The 23,604-nt window shown below is 38.6% G+C and overlaps 1 protein-coding gene across 1 annotated transcript in view; it reads left to right on the top strand.

The window, feature by feature from the left end:
- MTPAP (mitochondrial poly(A) polymerase) overlaps positions 1-22,553 on the top strand; it is a 29,012-nt gene extending 6,459 nt beyond the window's left edge. The window contains exons 4-9 of the mRNA XM_027122012.1: positions 832-1,056; positions 6,864-7,075; positions 10,296-10,522; positions 19,642-19,734; positions 19,814-19,887; positions 21,572-22,553. Of these exons, the coding sequence (XP_026977813.1) occupies positions 832-1,056; positions 6,864-7,075; positions 10,296-10,522; positions 19,642-19,734; positions 19,814-19,887; positions 21,572-21,907 (1,167 nt within the window). The 3' untranslated portion in view covers positions 21,908-22,553. The remainder of the gene's footprint in view (positions 1-831; positions 1,057-6,863; positions 7,076-10,295; positions 10,523-19,641; positions 19,735-19,813; positions 19,888-21,571) is intronic.
- The last annotated feature ends 1,051 nt before the right edge of the window (positions 22,554-23,604 follow it).

Here is a 23,604-nt window from a genome sequence, read left to right as displayed (position 1 = left end):
CGGGCCTCTCACTGTTGTGACCTCTCCCGTTGTGGAGCACAGGCTCCGGACGCGCAGGCTCGGCGGCCATGGCTCACGGGCCCAGCCGCTCCGCGGCATGTGGGATCTTCCCGAACCGGGGCACGAACCCGTGTCCCCTGCATCGGCAGGCGGACTCTCAACCACTGCGCCACCAGGGAAGCCCTGATTTTCTAATTTTTAAAGAAAAAAAACTTTTGTATTTCCTCTGCTTTCTGTTATTTATTTTTCTTGAGTTAAGTGTTTAGTTCAGTTATTTTCAATATTATTTTCAAATGTGGGCATTTAAGGCTGTGGTTTTCATTTTAAATATTCAGCTCCAGCATGCGCCTTCACAGTGTGTGATCGTTCTATCACCAGCCTTCTAGGGAGCATACAGGACTGCTGTTCGGAGGAACTGGGGGACCTTGGGCCTGCATTCCTCGGAGCCTTGCTTATTTCTGGTGTTACTTGCCTTTAACATTGGTTCTTCTCTCCCCCCAACTTCATTTAAATGTCCAGCTTTGTGGTTGCTTTGACCTCCTCTACTGGGGCATTTTACTGTTTGCATTTTCTAAAACAATACTTTATACTCATGGCCTAAGAAAAACAGTAGTTTTAATTCTAGGCAACTTTTGTTTTTTGCTGGTGTCCTCATTCCTTAGTGCTTTTTAAAGGGCATTTGTAAAATCCACTTTTAAGGCTACATGTAAAAAGATTGCGCCTTTTTAAGGTAGGTCTCCTGAGCCATCAAATTTCAGGAAGTAAAATGACAATTATTTCACGTGACCTTAACATTTTCTATATTCTCTTGTTTTTGTTCTGGCCAGCTAGGTCGATGATCAGCTGAACACTCTCCTGAGGGAATTCCAGCTCACAGAGGAGAACACCAAGCTCCGATATCTCACCTGCTCTCTTATTGAAGATGTAGCCGCTGCGTATTTTCCGGACTGCACCGTCAGACCCTTTGGCTCTTCAGTGAACAGTTTTGGAAAATTAGGATGTGATTTGGACATGTTTTTGGATCTAGATGAAATTGAAAAATTTAGTACTCACAAGGTAATTACATTTCTTTAAATCACAACGTTGTCAGAAAAAATAAAGGAAATCTTTGGATTTAATAAAATTACAACTTGATTTCTAAGCTTAAGAAGCAATCTTTGGATTTAATAAAATTACAACTTGATTTCTAAGCTTAAGAAGCAATATGGTTAAAGAATAGGGTCTGTTTGATACTGATTCTTTGGAATTGTAAAGTCTTCCTTTGTATTGGTCTAATGTTATCATTTTTTTGTGAATATCTTAAACATGTAATAAAATGGTTGTTCTTTTTGAGGATTGAGAATTTTTTGGGGGTAGGCCAGGGTTCCTTACTGTGTTATTCAGATTATGTGTGTATTAACTAATTTTTTCATCTGCGTGATCTAGTTAGTGAAATGCTTTTTACATCTCATGATTTTTGTTTCTCTTCATTTCTCAGAATTCTTTTGATATTTGTTTTATTCAAAGACTATGTTAGCTACATATAGGTATATGATTATTATACCTTTTTATTGGGTTGTTCATTTATCATTAAATTTTGTCCATCATCTCTAAATGCCTTTTCTTTAAATTCTTTTTTGTTGGTGAAGATGGCGGCTCGTTACTTGTCTCACGCACCTTCTCCTCCTGCATCAGTATTTCCAGCCTTCACATGTGTTGTTACGTTTTGAGTATAAATAGCAGATACTGAATTCTATGCTTTTACTCCAATCTGGGAGTCTTCTTATTTAGTATGACTGGTAATTTTTGGATTTATTTCTACTGTCTTATTTTTTATTTCCTATTTTCTATGCTTTTCATTCCTTTCCTTTCCTCCTCCTGTTGGATTCTTTCTTTAGTCTGCCCTTTCCTCCCTTCCTGTTACAGTTTAGAAATTGTATATCCCATTTATGTTCTTATTAACATGCGTGTCTGACAGAGTAAACTTAATCAGTGTGTCTGTCATCATCCCAAACAATATGAGGTGCTTTAATTTCATTACAACTTTGATTTGAAAAGGCTTCTGTGTTTTTGTAAAATCTTAGCTTTTTAGGACTGTTCTTTCTTATGTATTTCAAACTAGTAATCATCTCTGTGTAGATGTCCAGTTGAAACTTCAAACTTGACATTTTGAAAACAAAACTTTATCTTCATCTCCTTGTAAATATTCTTTATAAGTTTTTATAAAAGTTCTTAGGTATGTGTCACATGTTAATCAGTGGCATTTTAGCTTTCCTGACATTTGCTGTCGTCTAAGCGAAGATATCTAAGCTAATCTTTCAGGTCTACCTCTTCATTTACATACTCAAAGCTATAGTGACACGGTCCCTTATAAATTCTCACTTAGATGGTTATAGCAACATCCTGCTTTCCACGTGCTTCTCGTGTCCTGCCTTGGTATTCCAGCCCTCAGTCGTTGCTGGAGTTATCTTAAAACACAGACTGGATCATCCACAAGCTTAGAACAGTTCTTGGTTTTAACAGAATTGAAATGATCTGTCTCATAATTGATTTTAGTAATCGTTTGTCTTTCTCTATCTTCACACACCCAGTTTTCCAATCACATCATTTAATTACCAGTTGTGGGGCACTTTTAGGATATGAATGGCCACTGAACCGTCGTTCTGTGTCTTCACTGAGGAGTGCGCTTCCCTTCCACGCCTGGCTACCATTCCTACACGGGTTTCAAGGCCTCGTTCTGACTCCACCGTCTTAAACCATACTTGATTGTTTCCTCTGCTCCGGTCAAAATTAGTCACTCCGTTTTCGGAGTGTAGCTCATACTTCTGTCTCCAGATTCCTTCTGTGTTACGTTTAGTTCGTGGTTGATCTGTGTCTCTCACTGTGTCCTAAGCGTGGGCAGGGCAGGATCCACGTCTGTTCATTTTCTCATCCCACACAGTGCCCGCCATACTTTACCTGCTCAGCATGTAATTACATAGTTGAAACTGGCCAAGAAATACGAAACACATGAAAGTGAAACGGGTCAGTCTGATTAAGACTAACATGTCCTTGAAATTGTATTAAATTCCTGGCAGGGACACTTAAATTATTTTAGGCTATTTTTATATTAAATAAAAGAACTTGCCAGATAATTGAAGTGCATTATAATGTGTTGTAATGGTGAAAGCTTGGGCTCGGGAGGGCAGAATAGCAGTTCTTTTACTTACCAGCTGTATGACCCTGGGAAAGTTATTTACCTTCCCTGTGCCTCGATTCTCCTAGCCATAAAATTGGCATAGTGCTGTAATGCCAGCTCATGGGGTGTTTGAGAGGACTGCTAGACAGTAAGAAATACATTTTTTTCTGTTGGAAGCAGAGGAAGGAGTTGGAAACTTAGTTGGATCTTAGATTTCTGAAATAGAGAGCTGTTAGGAAAAGATATTTTAAAAGACGGTGCTCCAGTCTCACTAAACAGTTTAACATTATTTCGTATGTAGGTTTAACTTACGCAGTGTTGTTATAAACATATACTCTGAAATATATGCTTGTTTAAGATGATAATAGCTTTGCTAATAGAAACATTTTAAAAATGAAACATGAAAAACAGGAACACTTTTATTTTTTTTTATTTTTAAATAAATAAGAATAGATTTTAAAAAACCAGGAGCACTTTTAAACTCATCCTCCATAAAGCAGCTTCCTGACCACTGTATGCAGTTGTGAGCCTCTCCCTCTTACCTCTTGGTGCTCCGTGTGTCCCAGCACTCCCCCTTGGTGTGTGGTTCTCTGGGCTTGTTTTATTCTTTAGCCTGAGTTGAGGGCAGTTAGGAAGAGATTATAATATAATCTATACAGCTTTTAACGTGATTTTTTTCCCCCCACTTAATAGTGTCTCAGCATCTCAGTCTACTGCATCCTTTTCAATGGATGCAGAATGTTCTGTTGAACGAATGTACCATAATTTACTTAACCAGTGCTTTATTTGTTAGACAGGGGACGGTATCTTTTTTCCCCACTTTATTGCCAACTATATTAGGTAATATTCTTAGGTTGTGCATAACAGAAACCAACCCAAAGCAGCTTAAACAAGCAAACAAAAGAAGTAGAGGAAGCATCCCAGAGCCCAGGGTCAGGAATGTGGGTGAGTCTTAGGAAAGGACAGCACTAGGAAGTATAACCAGTCAGGAGTCCACGAGGGGTTCTGCTGCTTCTCCACGTATTTGATTTACTTAACATCTTCCTTCCCTTCACTCCCCTCTCCCCACCTGCTTCGATTTTCTTTACATTTTCATCCTCATGGTGTAGACTGTGCCTGCCCCAAAGCTTCTGAGTTATGTTTCAACCACGTGGTTGCCTCGTAACCTCAGCTGCAGTTCCTGGTGGAGACGGCTGGCTGGATGAGGGGTGCCCCTACAGTGCTCACATCAGCCGCCCTGCCTGGTCCACATGTGTTGTCAGGGCCATGATCCTTTCAGGGGGACTGAGTTCTCAAAGAGGGGTAGGAGGCTTTACTAAGCTAGACAGAGCTCTTAAAAAGTGTCTACCACACAAATAATGCTGCAGTGAGGGGACAGCCTTGCAAATCAGCTCATCTGTATGAGCGTTCCTTTGGGGTGATTTCCTAGGATTTGAATAGCTAATCAAAAGCTTATTGATATGTATTTTGCTATTCCAATACTGAAGTTGTCCCAAAAGTATGTCCCGGTTTACACTCCCACTGACGGGATGTATGTGTTTCCCCTCACCCACCAACACTGGTCCTGTCGCCCTTTTTGTCTTTGCCAGACTGATAAATGAAAAATCTCATTGTTATTTTAATTTCTTCTTAGTTTCTGGACAACAAGAACATCTCTTTCTATGTTTCTTACTCATTTTTATTTCTTCTGTTAGTTTCTTATTCAAGTGTTTTTGTCCATTTTTAGAATTGGGTGGGCTTTCGTCCCTTCCATTTTCGTCCCTTCCCTTCATAAATTAGGAAAGTTAGCCCTTTATATGATATGTATTATTGTCTTCATTTGTCTTTTATCTAGTAAGGAATATATGTTTGGCCTGAAGATGGTTTTAATTTTTATTCATCCGTATTCTTTTGTGTGTTCTGGAATTTCATGTCATGCTTAGAGAATCCTTCACTCCAAGATTGTAGAAACTTTGCCCCATTGTGTTCTGGTACTTTATTGATTAAAACCTTTTATGTTTAAGTCTTTGGTCTGTGTTGAATTTACTTTGGTTTTGGACTAGTCTAGTGTATTTTTTTAATGGCCACTTGGCTCATTGTTTCAATAGCAATTTTCCTGCAGTAATTTGCAGAGTTCATTTTATTAACTATTAAATTTCTGTAGATAGGTCTGTTTGTACTGTTTTCTTCTATTGATCTACTGTCCTCGTGCATATATTTCCTGTTATAACTACTGTGGGTTTACAGATCTTATTAAAATGGAAAGGCTAACTTGGAAAGGGCACATGTATGTTCACAGAATTTATAGAATCTATGGTTCTACTATTGTATTACTTTATGATATATACTGTGGTATGTAAGTTAATTATAAAAAGCCAATGATTTTTCAGGTTAGTATTTTTACTCTAGAGAAACAAAAGAAAACTGAAGATATTTTGAAAGTATTTTTATTGAAGTATAGTTGGTTTACAATGTTGTGTTGATTTCTGGTGTCCAGCAAAGTGATTCAGCTATACATACAGATATTCTTTTTCATATTCTTTTCCATTATGGTTTATCACAGGATATTGAATATAGTTCCCTGTGCTATACAGTAGGACCTTGTTTATTTTATGTATAGTATCAATAGTTTGTATCTGCTAATCCTAAACTCCTAATTTATCCCTCCCCCACCCCCTTGGGTAACCATAAGTTGGTCTTCTATGTCTTCTGAGTCTGTTTCTGTTTTATAAATAAGTTCATTTGTATCATATGTTAGATTCCACACACAAAAGGTATCACATATTTGTCTTTCTCTTTCTGACTTCACTTAGTATGATAATCTCTGGGTCCATCCGTGTTGCTGCAGATAGCATTATTTTGTCCTTTTTAATGGCTGAGTAGTATTCCATTGTGTGTGGGTGTGTGTGTGTCACATTGTCTTTATCCATTCATCTGTCGATGGACACTTAGGTGGCTTTCATGTCCTGGCTATTGTAAACAGAGCTGCAATGAACATTGTGGTACATGACTCTTTGAATTATGGTTTTCTCAGAGTGTATGCCCAGTAGTGGGATTGCTGGGTTGTATAGTAGTTCTATTTTTAGTTTTTTAAGGAACCTCCATACTGTTCTCCATAGTGGCTGTATCAATTTCCATTCCCAACAACAGAGTAGGAAGGTTCCCTTTTCTACACACCCTCTCCAGCATTTATTATTTGTCAACTTTTTAATGATGGCCATTCTGATGGGTGTGAGGTGATACCTCACTGTAGTTTTGATTTGCATCTCTCTAATAATTAGTGATGTTAAGCATTCTTTCATGTGTTTGTTGGCCATCTGTATGTCTTCTTTGGAGAAATGTCTATTTAGGTCTTCTGCCCATTTTTTGATTGGGTTGTTTGCTTTTTTGTTATTGAGTTGTATGAACTGTTTGTATAGATTGGAAATTAAGCCCTTGTCGGTCACGTCGTTTGCAAATATTTTCTCCTAGTCTGTAGGTTGTCTATTTTGAGAGCTGAAGATTTTTGGTCTGCTTTTGGCTGTGATCGCATGAAGAATTTTTTGTGTATGTGTTTGTGTGGTTATTGATTTTCTTTGTTTGTTTTGGGTTTTGTTGGGGTGTGTGTGTGTGTGTGTGTGTGTGTGTGTTTTGGCCAGAAATGACTTAGAGCATCCTTTTAGAAAAGTTTTTTTAAGAAATTCCTTTTTATGAAAAGCTCCTGTTTACAAATGTTTTTATTATTCAGGCCTCAGGAAATTTTCTGATGGAATTTCAAGTGAAAAACGTTCCTTCGGAAAGAATTGCAACACAGAAGATCCTGTCTGTGGTAGGAGAATGCCTTGACCACTTCGGCCCGGGCTGTGTGGGAGTGCAGAAAATACTAAATGCTCGGTGCCCCCTTGTCCGGTTCTCACACCAGGCCTCTGGATTTCAGTGTGATTTGACTACTAACAATAGGTATGGTCTCTTATTTATTATCTTAAATGTGAATGTTATAAGGTATTAGGATAGTTTTTCTGGTACAGAAACAATGGCTTTCGACTCTTTGATATGCTTTAATAATAATTTTTTAAAAATTTGAACACTTGAATTGAAAAGTAGGGTTTTCAATTATTAAAATGTTAACATGCCTAACTAACATCCTCTGAGAAGACTTGTGTTTCATTGTTCTTACTTACGTAGCCTGATAACAACTCAGAAATTCCGAAGTATATAGCCTTCTAGCGCACTTGGAAAATAAAGCAGTACCTTGGGTTTGGGCTCTCAGCTGCTTCCAGATGCAGTCGACTGTGTGTCCAAACAAAGGTAGCATTTGCTTAAGTCAGACGGTGGTCTGAGCAGCCTAATGAGACTGTGTAGTTTTTCTTCAGCATGTTTTCATTTTATTATCAACCCGTTTGCTTTAAAACACATGGGATGAGAATGACAAGTTCTTTTATACTCTGACGACTTTTCTTTGGTTCTCAGTAGGGAAGACTTCTCAGCTGAGGAGTTTGTTTCTTTATACTCTAGTATGCTCATTACGTGTGTTTGGTTTCACTGTACTCTCTGCTAGATACATAATCAGAAGTACAAATAGATTCAGAAAATCCAATCTAGAGCAGTTTTGATTAAACTCAAGTGTTCACTAACAAGTCAGTGCTAAGTACTTTTGAATAATAAAAATATATACTGTATTTCTATCATTACTATATTTTCTTTATAGTATATAAATAGAATAAAATGACTTTTTTTTTTTAGAGGTGAAAGATTACATCATTAATTTTTTTTTTTTAGCAAGAAACACCTTTATATAAATCCATGCAATCAGAATAGTTTTTAAACTATTGAAATTTTTTTTTCACACATACACGCTGTATTTTATTTTTACAAGAGATAGACTGCCACCAAGCATTGTAAATGGATGACCACAACGAAAGCAACAATGACTGCGATTACCAAACACGAAACCCACTCACACTATGTCATAATAGTGACATTCAGTCCAGGAATCGTCCACTGTAACAGCTCCTTTACTTTGCAGTGAAAATTGATTTGTATATATTTTGCTTCTGAGTCCTTGTGGGATTTTTTTTTTATTCAAATAGAAAGTCACAAAAATTATAATCATCCTCATCAGTTCACTCAGTCCCATGTAATTAATTTTTTTTTCATCTTGATCTTTTGTTAGCACTTTTATGAGTTCATCAGTTTTCCATTAGAGTTCTGAAAATGCTTATTCATTCAGTTCAGCAGTATAGTCAGTTACCAGAAACCTGTACTTGTCAGAGTCTTTTCCATGAATTCCTTGAAGATGAAACCCTTTTATAGGAACATTTTTGCAAGAGCATCAGAGTACACCCAGAACTGTCTGTAAATGACAAAAGACTTAAAAGTGCCCACGGTTAAAGATTTGATGAAAGTTCATAATAATGCAGTTGACAAGGAAATTTAGTTATTTCTGAGATACACATTTTAAAGTAATAACTAGAATTATGACTTATAACATTATACCAGGACATATAAGATTTTTAGAAATTTCATGTAACGTCTGAAACATTTATATTAACATATTTCCATACAAATAACCCAAAGAAAGTTTAGTATTAGTTGTTTTTCTGTTTGTTTTTTTATACAGCAGGTTCTTATTAGTCATCAGTTTTATACACATCAGTGTATACATGTCAATCCCAATCGCACAATTCATCTCACCCCCCCCCCCGTGGTTTTCCCCCCTTGGTGTCCATATGTTTGTTCTCTACATCTGTGTCTCTAAAAGGACATTTATCTTTGTAATAGTGTTATTTTCATGGTCTTGTTGGTATAGTTTTAAAAATTTTGTCTTAATATGCTTCAGGTTTTTATACTCTCATTGTTTTTTTATATCAGATACCTTGCACTATTTGATATTTATTTTTCAGCTTAATTTACCTTCATTTACATGGATAAAACATTTAATCACCATGAATTTCTAATTTGACATTTCTGTTCTTTTCCTTAAACTCAGGAGGTAAATGCCATCCATGGTGGTACTTAGTAGACAGTTTGGAGCTGATACTGTGAAATGATGCTGTGCCCTCTCTCAGCTCTTTGAGTAATTAAAAAACATGTCTTGATCAGTAGGAGATTAATTTTAAAATAATTCTTATAATTCTTTGCACTGTAACATTATGACTAGAAAACTTATTGAAAACAGGCTCTGAAGATTGATTTCTTAATAGACATTTTATCTTCATGGATTGTGGTTTTTATAAATATTAAACTTAAGTAATTTGGGCTGAATTTTAAGACATTTATACTTTCTTGATAAAATAAGTAAAATGTTTTCCTTGTCTGTCAAAGGACTAGATAACCCCCCTGTCCCATTCTAAAGTGTCCTGATTTAGATGATAAAGTATAAGGTTATTTCACCTATAATCTTCAATGAGATCAAATTGTTTTTGAAATTCAGTTATCAGGAAATCTTTACCCTGGAAGAATTATCATGTTTCTCCTTGTGGCCAGTGTAAATCCTACAAATGACCGCATTTCATTTCTAGCTACTTCTGGTAGGAAGATCAGAAATAAACTTGCAGCTCAAATTTTAATTAATCTGCAGAACCATCGGGCTGGAATGCCTACAGCCCGAATGCATTCTGGTGCTGACTTTGTTCATTCTGTCTGTATCTTCTCTGATCTAAATTTCTAGACTCATACCTGGACAACTTACTATAGGGGTTCTTAAATGCTCCCTAAAAACACTGGAAAAGCAATGGGTGCAACAAATAAACACATGAACTGATAGCTCAAAAAAAAAAAAAAAAGAAAAAAAGGACTAGGTAATCCAGGTGTGCAACTGAAGTGTGAAGCGTCTTATTTACAGATGTGCTGGTGTCTTTACTGCTAGTTAATAAAGAGTGCTTAGGTAGTATTTCACTTATTAGCTCATGTCTAGGAACTTTGTTTTTAAAATTTTAAGCTTTAGACCTGCATCATGGTGGTCAGCAGTTAGAAGAATGTTCTAAGGTAATGAAGGTATAACCATTCACGTTAAATGTTATATTGCAAATACATAATGCTTTTGATGATCCGCTCTTGTTATTCTGAATATGTTCAGGTAGAGTAAGATATTTAGATACGTCCCCAGGTATGTGTTTTATTCTACTCTGGGATCATAATTCGGGGGTTTGAAAATTCCTGTTATTTTTCTCTTTTGAAGGATTGCCTTGAAGAGTTCTGAACTCCTTTATATGTATGGTGCCCTGGACTCCCGAGTGAGAGCCTTGGTGTTCAGTATCCGATGCTGGGCTCGAGCACATTCGTTAACGAGTAGTATTCCTGGTGCTTGGATTACAAATTTCTCCCTTACCGTGATGGTCATCTTTTTTCTCCAGAGGAGATCACCCCCTATTCTTCCAACACTAGACTACCTAAAAACCCTTGCAGGTGAGACTGGAAGCATCTATTTTCTCTCTGACATTTGAATGGATAGAATTACCATGTGTTTTCAAAAGCATGTGTGTGTGTTTGGTGGTCATGTATTTTCAAAGCCTTATGAATCTAAAATTTGAGAGCTTTTAATTTTCTTAATGTCCAGCAGAGGTCATGAGAGCAGATGATTTGTGAAGCTGAGGCCTTTAGAATTTTTTGAGAGTTCTGTCTTGTGTCAGTTGGCAATGTTCTTTACAATCTCCTGAGCCAGTTGGAACCTCTCCCTTGGTTTACCAATCTTGGAATGACCTTGGAAAAAAATATATCCCAGATGCAGCTTCTGATAGGATCCCAGCTTCAGAGATGGCTTTCCAAGTCTGAAGCTATTTCCAGATTTCTCTTAGAGATGCTAAAAACTGTTTCATGTTTTTTTGTTGTTTTCGTTTTAGCATCTTTATTGGATCATAATTGCTTTATAGAGATCCTAAATTTTTTTTTTTTTGTTAAAGCTTATAAGGAATCGTAGGTAAATGGTTTTAAAATTAGTATACTATTTAATTTATATCTTAAATAAATTGAAATTTTGCTAGACTGCTGGATGAGATACTAAAGTGTTACAGTCCTAAATTCTAAAAGGAAGATGATTCAGGGATGTGCTCAAAGTGTATGCGCACTCCATCTTCTGCCCCTCCTGTATATTGCTGCCGAATGGTTCTTTTAAAGTACATCCCTGAATCGCCCCTGTTTAAAATCACCTTAGAGGAATTCTGTTCCCTGTAGAATAAACCTCAAGCAGTTGACTTAGCTTTTGGTGTTTAAGATTTTCACCTGTAGCCACATCCAATTTTTCCAGCCTCGTCTCCCACCATTTTTCTTCATGTGTTCCCACGTTTCAGCCAATATCACGTTCATAACATTTCCTCTTAGCTCTTTCATTTATGCTGTGTGTTTTTCTTCCTAGAATGTGCCTTTTCTTCTCTAAGTTCTTTTAAGTTCCCTTCCATGCCACTTTTCCTTACTATTCAAATGAGAAGTAATCTCTTCTTTCCTGTGAACACTGTAAGTGGTGGTACAGCTTGAAAGTAAGCTTTAAAAAAAGCTCCGTGTGGCAGGTTAATGGAAAGTAGCAAGTTTTCAGGGAGGTGGAGTGGTGAGCCTGTGTCTCATCTTTGGGGTTGGGTTAAAGGGCATCGTCCGCGCCGGTGCTCATCTCATCGTTTGGTGTCATTCATTCACTAAAGATCTGTTGGTGACTTACTATGTGTCAGGTGTGATTTTTGGCACAGACGATGTTCTCAGGTAACTCAGTCTAGTAAAGAGATAAGAAACAAACAGAAAACATGGGTAGATCTCACCAGTAAGCAGCCTGGAAATAGCACTTCCTGCTCAGTCCCTGCTGTGTGCCCTGACGCTTCTGACTGCTCTCCTAGAAACCACTTTGGGGAAATATCACGGAATCTTGGAGTTCAGAAGCTAAGAAAGAGTAGAAACTGAAAAAGAGGAGGAATTGAGGCAGGTTTATGTTGGGGGCTGACTGCTGCTAACATCGTGATTGTTCTCTTCCAGTCTGGCAAGCGCTGCCACCCTGCCACGCTCAGGCCCCTCGCATCCCTGCCCGGGGAGGTTTATACTGCTTCTCTCCTTCCCACTGCTCCATTCTTAACAGAGTGATTTTCAGAAATTCATGTCTAATTGTAGTATTCTCTCTCTTGAAATCCTTCAGTAATTTCCTAGTATCTTTTAATTTTCACTAATTGTTTCAGAAAAAATATGATTTGTGAACTAATTAAAAATGACACGTTGGGCTTCCCTGGTGGCATGGTGGTTGCGAGTCCGCCTGCCGATGCAGGGGACACAGGTTCGTGCCCCGGTCCGGGAAGATCCCACGTGCCGCGGAGCGGCTGGGCCTGTGAGCCATGGCCGCTGAGCCTACACGTCCGGAGCCTGTGCTCTGCAACGGGAGAGGCCACAGCAGTGAGATGCCCGCGTACCGAAAAAAAAAAAAAAAAAAAAAAAAAAGACATGTTGAGTTTTTATTCCAAATCTATTTTAAACCCAATTTAAATTTATTCACATCTTATGGCATCAAAACTGACAAAATTAGTTTGTGAATTCCTTCATTTTCTACTTAAAAACACCAAATTAGTTGTTAAAAATTCTTCATGTTTTTAAACGTGGTCAGAGAAACTTTGGGACCACTTCAGTTGCTTCTTTCCACACAGCACATTATAGGTGTGAATTGCCAACAATGTAAAGCGAATTTGATGTTGCTACTTTTTTATCTTTGGTTTTTGAAGTTCTAGTGAAATCTTGAACTTGTAAAATAATTTTCTGTGGATGAATGTATATGAAGGATGTGGTGAAGATGATTTTGAGGAGAATTTGTCAAAATATTTTTTTTCTACTCATTTAAGTATTTTTCAGAATCCATGTTTTTTATACTTTCTGATTTTAACCAATGGTCCCATACTGATGTACATTCAATAGTATATGGCTAAGAATAAAAACAGTGTTAAATCGTGAAATAATCAAAGCCATCTTGGGCACTGCATAACTAAGCAGCTGAGGGACTCGTGTCCTGTTACAGTCCTTGTCTTCTAAACTGCGCCTCTCATTGGATATTCAAGTAGAGGCTGTCGTTTGTGTTGTTTCACAAAGAAGACAGTGAGACCCTGTCGACACGAGTGCCTACCTGCATGCCTGCCTGCTGGCTTGTTTGTTAGTAGACGGCAGCGTCAATTTCTGGGGCGCCTGTTAGCACTTCTAGGACTTTGTCAACCGCTGTTTGAAATCCAGAAGTGGAAGTCCAAACTTCTTATCCTTGTGTTTCGGGTCCTTCGTGGTCTTCGTTTTCCTCCTCCTCTTGCACCTTCCCTCTTGTGTGTCGATCGGGAGCTGCAGCCCTTCTGCACATCTCTGTGCCTTCGCCTGAGGTGGCCTTTTCCTCCTGCCTCCTCTTCTTGCCTGGAGGACCCCCTCATCATCAAGGCAGAGAGGACATGCCCAGTCCACAGACTTGCTTGTTAGCTCTTTCCTGGCTTCTCTCTCCCCGCTGCCTCCCAGGAGGCAGTGCCTTGTCGGCTCCCAAGTACCTGGAGCGCACCTGGCTGGTAACAGCGGGTAGACTGCTGTCGTTCTTTTACCTGCCTGCCTTGGCCAGGCTTTTCTAGGGCAGGCTGTCTTATTCGTCTCTGCATTTTCTGCTCCTGGCTTAGAGAAGTTCGGTAAATAGATTGAAATGATTGGATGAATATTTTAAAGTTGAAGGTGGTTTTGTACTGAGCATGATGGCAAGTTTCGTATTTTGGTTATTCTTGAATTTTTGTTTCTTTATCTTTTCTTAGTCGCTACTACTTTCCCCCATGTGTCTTATTTTCGTGGGCCTTCTGCCCTTTTTTGGGCTTTGCTACCTTTGTTATATTTACTTCTGTGTTTAATGCTTTTAATATAGCATCTTCCTCTTACACTCAGTTGTTTGATTAGAGCTCTTTTGTTTAGGATTCCTGCTTTTCTTTCCTATGACAAATTAAAGGTTTGAGGAAGAAACGACTGGGTAGTGTTTTCAGCAAATTTGATGCGGAGACCCCAGCACAGAAGAGAGCTTTATTTGCCAGCTTTCTGTGACCCAGTAACAATGTATTGAGTACCAGGCACTTGGCTAAAAAATTTTATGCATCGTCTCAATTTCCTAAGTTCACGTAGTTAGAACATGCTAGAGTCAGAATTCAAATGCAAGCACTTTTCAGAGCTTATACTTTTTTTCCAACTGAAATATAATACACATCAAAGTGCATATGTGTGTGTGTGTTTGTGTGTGTGTGTGTGTGTATAGATTTTCGCAAACTGAACACACCTCTGTAACCGCCACCCAGATTGGATAAAGCACCTAGAAGTACCAGCTGTGCTCCTTTCTGGTCACTGTCCACCTTCCCCCAGCCCAGTCTCCTCTGACAGCGTAGATGAATCTTACCTGTTCGTGTCTCTTATGTCAAAGGTATCACAGAGTACATATTCTTCTGTGTCTGGCTTTTCCCTCTCAACATTGTGTTTAGGAGAGTCACTCATCTTAGTGCATTTGTGGACCATTCATTTCCATTGCTATGTAGTATATTTTTTGGAGTTGGAGTTTGGTGGACGTTTGGGTAATTTGTAGTCTGGAACTGTGACAGGTAGTGCTGGTGTGCCTGTTCTGGCGCATTTCTTTTGGTGAGAACTGAACACAGGTACTCATTTCTGTCCAGTGTATCTGAGGAGTAGAGTTTCTGAGTCTCAGGCTTCGGGTATATTGAGCTTTGGTAGAGACACTGGCCAACAGTTTTCCACAGTGTGAACTCCCGCAGGCCCAGCATACAAGTTGTAAATGCTGTTGGTCTTTGCCAACACCTGGGATTATCTTTTTTTATGTAGTTCTTCTAATTGCATGTGTCGTGGCATCGCGGTTTGTTTTGATTTTCTTTTCCCCGGTGACTAATAACATTGAGCACCTTTTCGTATATGTATTAGCCATTTGGGTATCTCTTGTGAAGTTTCTGTAAGTCTTTCGCTTATTTTTCTGTTGGATTATCTGTCATTTTCTAATTCATTCGTTGGAATTCTTTACATATTCTGCATGTGAGTCCTTGGTCACGTGTTCTGTATGTCTATGCGTATCTGTGTATCTCAACTATGTGCACACTGGTTCCCTTCACTCCCTTGATAGTGTCTGATGAAAAGGACTGTGGCTTTTAAAGTTCTGTCAGTTACAGATGCGCATGGTTATTGCGGACTTTGTGACTGTAACTCGCGCTCTGGGCCCGTGCCTTCTACTCCTTTAGTCTCTCACTGTAGGCACCACTTTTAACTCTTCTACGTGACCTGTTTCATATTTGAAACCATATTTCCAAAATAAAATCCTGAATTGCTGTTTCTTGATTTTCCTTTTCTTCTGGCATTCGGCACCGTCTGTGACTTCCCTTTATGCAAGAGGAGGAATAACTCTTGCTCCTGTAGGGCCCTCACACATACACACGTATTTTCCACCCCTCGTATTGTGACTAGAGCTACGGCATGATCTTGCTGTGCACTCTTGACACTGTTGTGACTATGGAAGCACTATTCATATCTGATCCATGCAGTAAACTAAAATTAATTTCCTTTCCTGCCCAACTTCTTATATTTTTTGGAGTTAATAGTTTTTAATATTCCTTATTTATTTTGTTTGCTTAGTTTTTCATGTACTTAACATTAATTGAATCTCAAACTTGCCATGAGTTATCTCAATAAATCTTTTCTCAAAATAGAAGCGTCAAATACTCTGTTAATTAATTCTTCTTCACCTAACCTCTGTTTTTAAAAATAGTTCTTCATTTTATTTTGTTTAGTCTCATGTTAGAGGCCTTCCTCAGGTGTCTGGTAATCTTTGAATTTCTGCTCATGTTTGAGTTAGAAACTAAAAGCTCATTTGAGTCTCTGAGCCCGGGGGGAGCTTGCTGGCTGTGACACACGATACAGGGCCCGGCCGGGCTGTTCTCTGGGGCTTTGGGTCCCCATATCCAGGTCGTTCCTCTGGGGCTGCAGGCTCCCCAGAAAGGACTCTTTCGATCTTTTTCTCTGGCAGAAAAGGCCTGGCTACTGGCATGCTGAAACTTTGGCATTTATTGTGTCATTTATTGCATTTAGAACAGTTTTCCCACCGTCAGCTGTGTCTTGCATCTCCCAGTCTAGAGGTTCTTTCTTCTGTCTCCAGGGTAAACGCGACATTTTCCGTCAGGAAGAGACCTGGGGTCGGAGGAGGGTCTCAGTGCTTCTGTCACCGTCAGGCGTCCAGGCTGGGCCTGGCGCTTCAGCTCCTGAGCCATTGGGAGCTCTGCCTGGACATCTGGTTTCCTCTTGGCTTTCTTTACTGCTAGTTTAGGACCCGGTGTTTGCACATTGCCTGAGTCATTGCTGCTTGTGCATCTGTTCTTCATCTTAAAAATGTTGGCTGCTCTTGGCTCTTCTTTTCTCCACCTTTAAGATTGTATGTCATCTTACTGTCATTTCAGTGGTGCTCTGGGAGGGGGTAAAGGTGGATGCCTGAGTTTATTTTGCCATCTTTACCCCAGAGGGGCTGAGTGTCACTGCAGCGCGCGGCGTGATGGGGGCGCGTAGAAGGACCTGGCCTCGTCTGTAGATTAGCACGGGTGATTAGCAGTAAGTAGTCTGTGTTACAGATGCACACGTGTGAGGAACAGCATCTAAGTGTGAATTATTCTGGAGTCGCGTGAGCTACGAGGTGTTAGAGCTGCTTTCAAGGGGGGATATACCCATGCCACTCAGAGTCTTCACAGAGTTAGATCCAGGTACTTGAGAGGCGATCCCTTGGATGTGCATTTTCAAAAATCACTCTGGCTGGTGGACTAGAAGGAAGCAAAACGGCAACTGCCCGGGTGTGTTACCCCCGCCCCACCCCCAGATATTAAAGAGTTAGCCTCACAAGTGAGTGGGGCGGAGTCCCCTGCCACCTGCTGGCGTCTCTCAGTTACTACTGACCCATGGCATACCGGAAGGCTTGGCGCTGTTAATAGTTACAGTAGAAGCGGAATGTAGTTAGTTATATAATTGTAGCTATTCAAGTTTAATTCCAGTAAACTCTTCTTATAAGAGTAGGACATGATAAAGGATTTGTTACCAAAGAAAAATTAATCAGCTTTCATATAAACTTGATGCCTGTTGTTACGTCCCTTATTTAGATGCCTGTCCACTTCAGGTTGTTTGTTAGAAATGCATGTGGCTGGTGCAGTGTTGATTTTGGCTCTTTCGAACAGAAAGATGAACCTAAATAATTATATAACCCCATAGATACGATCGTCTCTACTGCAGCCCCTAGTAATCTATCAATATATACCAATTCTTGCCAGTTGTGATCTCTCTGGCAGACTGTGAGCTATGGTAGTTCAGTATTAGTGCCCTGACAGTGTGGGCACGTTTATCGATCTGGATATGTCTGTGAGAATGTTATTCAGTGGATTTCATTTGTCATATGTATCATGTTGAAAAACAGTAATTGCTGTACCAATCATTGAAAATCTAAAGATTTCCAAAGGAAGCAAGAAAATCAGATTTAGTAAATACATAATCCTGATTGTTTTCGTGTAGTTTTGAAGCTCACTTAAGGGGAAGGACTCTATTCTGAGTTAATTAAGGAGCTTACACGGCTATTTTGTCCACAGCTGAGAAAGTTCATATTTAGTTAAGAATTTCTGCCAGTGTTTCATACAGTACATTTAAGAAGAAAGTCATTGCCGCGGGAATTAACGCAGAGTAATAGGGTATCTTCCGTCTGAGTAGGTTGAGCATCATTTCTCTGTGGCAGTGCTGTCCAGTAGAACTTTCTGTGGTCATGTTGTACATTAGGGCAGCCACTTGTTATCTGTGGCTATCAGGCACTTGAAATATGCTTAGTGTGACTGAGGAACTGAATTTTTAATTTTAATGGCCGCATGTGTCTAGTGGCTGTTATGTTGGGCTGTGTAGCTGTTGTTTGGGTGATAGTTTAATAGCAGAAAAACGAGGGAGAGAAAAAAGGGGAAGACTTTAACAGCTGAGTTGTTTCTTAGGTTTGAATGCCTTGGGGATTTTGAAAAAACAAAAATGGCCCTATCTTAAATCAGAGGATAATTTTTGTCCTTTAAGTTTTACTACTTCGTTAAAAAACTCTTTTAGTGAAGACCAGCAGTCATAGACACAGTCTGTTTTTCATCAGTGTACATTCCTAGAAATACTTTAATGTAGAAATACTTTAATGTGGATCTCATTTTTCTATTAGAATTACATTTCTGGGGGAAAAAAAGGACATAGCAGCTAAAAGAACATCAATATATGTGACTGGCCTGTGTCACAAAAAATATAAACTGTTGATAATTTGAAATAATAAAACATATGCCCAGGTCCCATAAAAAGTAGATCTAAGTGGAACTGTATATAAGTTCTTCAGTTGTATAGTAGAGTACATAAAATTTGCTACTAAAATTAATAGCAATTAATTTTAGAATCTAGAATTAATGGTAGAATCTGGAATGCTTTTTGACAACTTAAGTCAGTAACTCAGGTCTTAACCAAAAAATAACCAAAATCATAAAAAAGGGGAGACAGAAGTTGGAAGGAATCTTGTTTATCTCTTTCTAAATTTCTTTCTGGCTGTTCTAGATAAGCACTCAGAGTCAAATATCAGCGATCGTTCAGATTCTTGGTTGTGTGCCCGCTGTACGCTGCTGGACTCTGTTCTTATGGGCTGGATGGGAGCGGGGAGGGAAGGTCATCACTGCCTTGATTGGACAGTGGCCTCTGTAGCCCCAGACTGGGGTAAGGGAGCAGACAGCATGCACGCAGTCATAGCGCAGTCGGGCAAGTGCCGATGGAGCACAGAACAGAAAGGCTGGAGCGCCAGCTTGGAGTTAGGGAAGGCGAAAGCCGTTTTTAGGTGGCCACTCATTAGACTTTCCAGAATGGGAGTTTGCCTGCATGTTGTACAGTGGAAGGTAGGTTAAAATGGTTGCAGGATTTCATGGTAGCTGTATATTTATTGATAACTAGGGAAATGATTACCTCTGAAGATGTATATACTGTTAGGAAAGGTGAATGTTTAAGTCCACTGTGCTGTTAAATGTGTGGTACTGAATCCCAGTCACTCTAGAGGCCTGCATCTTAGAAATTACTGGAAGCTTTTCAGAATTCTTAGAACATTCAATTTGTATGTATCGTGGATGAATTGTTGAAAGTAAACGCACAAAAGGGTGATAAGAATGAAAATGGAAATTAAATATTATTGATCAAAGATAGTGCCAGGATTTAAGTTGGTGAAAGATGGGAACTGTCTACATTTTCAGCTAGAAAACTGATGACCTCAAAAGATAGATTAGGAATCATCGAGTGTTGATAGACAATTCTAGTTTGCTAAAGTACATGTGAAGTTAATTTTACCAAGGTAAAATTGCTCTCAAATCTTTTTTTAATCGAGTTTTAATCCTGCTAACCGTCTATACTATATATAAAAAACACTGACTAATAATAGGGCACATTTATCTGTAACTTTGATTTATGTGATTATAGATTTCTGAAATAGGGAATATCTTTGAAATAGAATGTTAAATATTTTTCATTCCTGTTTATTTAAGATGCAGAAGATAAGTGTATAATAGAAGGCCACAACTGTACATTTGTTCGCGACTTCAATAGAATTAAACCTTCAGGAAACTCAGAAACACTAGGTAGGTGTTTTCTTGCTCTTTGTTCCTTTTGGACTGAAACAGACTTTTTTATTATTTTCCTTGTTTTATTTTCTTACAGAATTACTACTGAAAGAATTTTTTGAATATTTTGGAAATTTCGCGTTCAATAAAAATTCCATTAATATTCGACAGGTAAATACTGTTTCAATGTTTGGTTATTAGCTACATGGTCTTCTACTGCACTAATATTTAACGAGTTTAGTTTTCAAAGCACTGTAACAAATGTCATTGCATGTCACCTCTATGGTGATAGACGGTAATAAGAAAGCTGGTACCTTAGTGGAGCTACATGACTTGGCTAAGATCAGTCATCTAGTGTCTGGAGGAGCAAAGGCCAGCTCTTTTCAACTTCTGCCTTTGTCACGTGGCCAAGTAACTTTGTGTCACTTACTACTAATACTGTGTCCTTCAAAATGTGGAATATATTCTGAAAGTTTTTTAGAAAGCATGATTTTACATATAGTTCTCTTTAAACTGGATTTGGGTTTCTATGAAAGAAACAGAATACCTAGTCCCAAAGATAGATGTGAGTGATTCCCTCAGTTTGAACCCTTAGGGTTTAAATTACTTAGGCAAGTGAATTATGATTTGGGTTCATCTGAGTAGCTGGAATGACAGACATTTTCCCTAAAGAGAATCTATCAGAGTAAACCCTGAGCAAAACTTGTTTGCACGTGGGAAATACTCGAGATGGCGCTCCGGGTCTGTTCTGCTCAGCATGTAGGTATCTGGTTACAGCCCTTAGAAGACGGGCTTCATAAAGCACATACTCAGATATTGTTTTTGTTTCTTCAACTCTCCTTTTTTCATTCTTCCCTAACCCTTATCCTGCTCATGGAGATCTTGTTTTTAACAAATAAAAAAGAAAGAAAGTGTGGGGTTGGGAGAGGGTAGAGGCACAGCGCTCTGGACTGCAGTCTAGAAGGAAGAAGGCACAGAGCATAGGGAGTTCTTCACCCTTTCTGCACCCTTACCCCTTAAGGTTCGGGGATGGTGGTCAGGCAGGACCCTGCGGGGCAGCGGCTTGAGAGGAGTTAGGGAATTAACGGGCTGCTCGCGTTGGAGACCTGACTGCTGGTTTTGCAGTGTCTGAGTCATATGTGGTGTCATTTGCAAGAGGAAACGATTATATAGGCTAGTGGATCACTGATGTTTGTGTGACTCGAGCTCTAGCTTTTCTTTTTATTTCTGTGTCTTACCTGGCAGAGCCTTATTTAAGTTGGATCTTTAGGAATGTAGATGGGAAACGTCTAGTGTTTTTAAATGAATAATCCTTTGTTCCTTCTCTTCCTTTCTCATTTCATATTTGTGCAACATTAATTACTATATTTAATTTAAGGCTTCTGATTTTGTGTGCTTCTATTCCCACTGTAATAAGTATGTTTTTAGCAAGTTTCAAACATAACTGTATCTTGTTTTCTGCCATTTTTCTTTTTCATATTTTTTTTCTTTCCCAGCTCTATTCTGTTAGGTAAATATTATGTTATTTTAAAAATACTTTTATTGGTTGACTCAGCCCAGATACCTCTCATCAGAGCAGTGACATCATCATCCATAGCTCATAAACCTAATTTACTTTTCTCTAAAGAATATTCATAAAACTACAGTGGAAAAAATCAGTCAGAAGTACACACACACATATACACTAACTCATAACATGCATATATACCCACTCCCCTTGGGGAAGAAACTCTTTACTCTGTAAAGTTAATGCTGGTATTTTATGCGTTTTTGACGTTTTATTAAACCAAACAGTTTTTATATCTGAGCCCTTCATATATTTATACATCTTTGTCTTCCTTGTAATTATCTGTAGGGAAGGGAACAAAACAAACCTGAATCTTCTCCACTGCACATTCAGAATCCTTTTGAAACTTCTCTCAACATTAGCAAAAATGTAAGTCAAAGTCAGCTGCAAAAATTTGTAGATCTGGCCAGAGAAAGTGCCTGGATTTTACATCAGGAAGATAAAGATCGCCTTTCGCCATCAAATAATCAGCCCTGGGGGCTGGCAGCCCTGCTGCTACCTTCTGTAGCAAATAGTATGTCTCTTGCCAAGAAGAAAAAGAAGCCTGCAAGTGAAAGAATTAAAAACTTGTTGGAATCCATAAAAAGTGAGAGTACAGAAAATTCCACAGCCACCAATGGGTAAAGAGCAGTTAGTACTCAGGCATGATGGCTGCTCCTTCGCTTTCAGAACTGGTTTTAGCCTCTAAGATAATCCCTGGACTGCCTGGAAGAATGGTGTGAAATTCTGGCAGATCACACTTTCATCCGATGTCTCTGTTTTCATGATCTTCTCATTGGGCCCCTTAAACTGGTCTGACATTCTGCGATGTTTTCAGTCTGAAAGCCAGTGGCACTGTATTAAAACGCCAGCCATGGGAACAGGTGAAAGAAGATTGGAATATACTTCAGTTAAAATATACAAAGCAAGTGGGAAAAATTAGTTTTACAATCAAACCATTGTTGAAATCTGCATCAGTCTCTGGGTGTAAATCATTTAGAAGGACTTCTAGGTATGTACATACGTAGGCAATGAATACAATAAAGCTGCAGAATTTGATAGTACTCTTTATTTTTGTATTCTTCAAAGTACTCGTATTCACATATAAATAAAAACAGATGGGTACTGATTTCCAAAAATGTTCATGTTTTTAAAACAGATGAATGCAGACACTTCAGTTACTACATTCTAGGTATTCTAAGCCAAATATATGAAAATACTAGTGCGCTGTATTTAAAAATATTACTTAGTTAATTTTTCTGTTTTCAAAAATAAACTCCTTTTTCTACTAGTATGTGGTATTGCCAATATTCCTTCACTTCTCTTTTAAGAATTCCTTTCTCCCTGTGGGGAATAGGTATGTATTGAAATACTATTTCCATTACATTCCCTGTAGAGTAACTTTCAGTTTATGCAGCAAATATAGAGTTGGAAAATACACACTTGAGCCAGCTGACTTCACGGTGAATTACTCAGCCACTTTGGGCCCCAGTTTTCTCTTCTGTTAAATGGGGATGATAATAGTGCCTCCTTCACCAGATGGCTGTGAAGGTTAGGCGAGGCCCATAGGAAAGTGCAAGGTCATGGGCCTGGCACTTAGCACATGTTTGTAATGTTTGTGGTATAGAATTATTATTCTTGCTACTCAGAATACAGATGTAGCATTTGTACTGGTTTTCAAAATAGTTTCCCATCTAAATTTTAGGTCAGAAACGATAATGCGCTCTGCTTGGGGCGTTATGGGAAACTCATTAATAGAATTGTCATGAAGCAAGTAAGTTCTGTGCCCATGTGCCGTGCTATTTGATTTCACATCTGAAACCAACAAACAGGCAGGCATCAGTGTTCTTCTATACAGGCGGTGTCCTTAAATTAAAAGCCGTTTTTCATTTGTTTTTTAATTAGGTTAATTCTGTTGGGCCGGAAATCTGTATTGAGAGTTAAAAAGAGGTTTAAAAAGCATAAATATTTAAGAGTTTCTAAATGAAATGATTTTTTTTTTCTGTTCACAGGTATTTGATTGGACATTTTCATTTTTTGGTTGGTGTTAAGTCTAAAATGGTCATTTAAGCACATAAAGTATGTATATGTGTTAGCACTTCTTTTCTTTTTTGTAATTTATAGAATAACTTTGACACTCTAGGTCTGTTTTACTTTTCAGAATGAGGTTTAATTATAGGATGTTTTAATCTACACTGATCTTTTTTTTATTTTTATTTTTTTAATTTATTTTTGGCTGTGTTTGGTCTTCATTGCTGCGCATGGGCTTTCTCTAGTTGCGGCGAGTGGGGGCTACTCTTCGTTGCGGTGTGCGGGCTTCTCATTGCAGTGGCTTCTCTTGT

This window comes from Aethalodelphis obliquidens, unplaced genomic scaffold (genome assembly GCF_003676395.1).
Source record: "Aethalodelphis obliquidens isolate GAN/ISIS:26980383/991018 unplaced genomic scaffold, ASM367639v1 scaffold23, whole genome shotgun sequence".
Taxonomy (NCBI): domain Eukaryota; kingdom Metazoa; phylum Chordata; class Mammalia; order Artiodactyla; family Delphinidae; genus Aethalodelphis; species Aethalodelphis obliquidens.
This window is presented reverse-complemented; position numbering and strand designations above follow the sequence as displayed.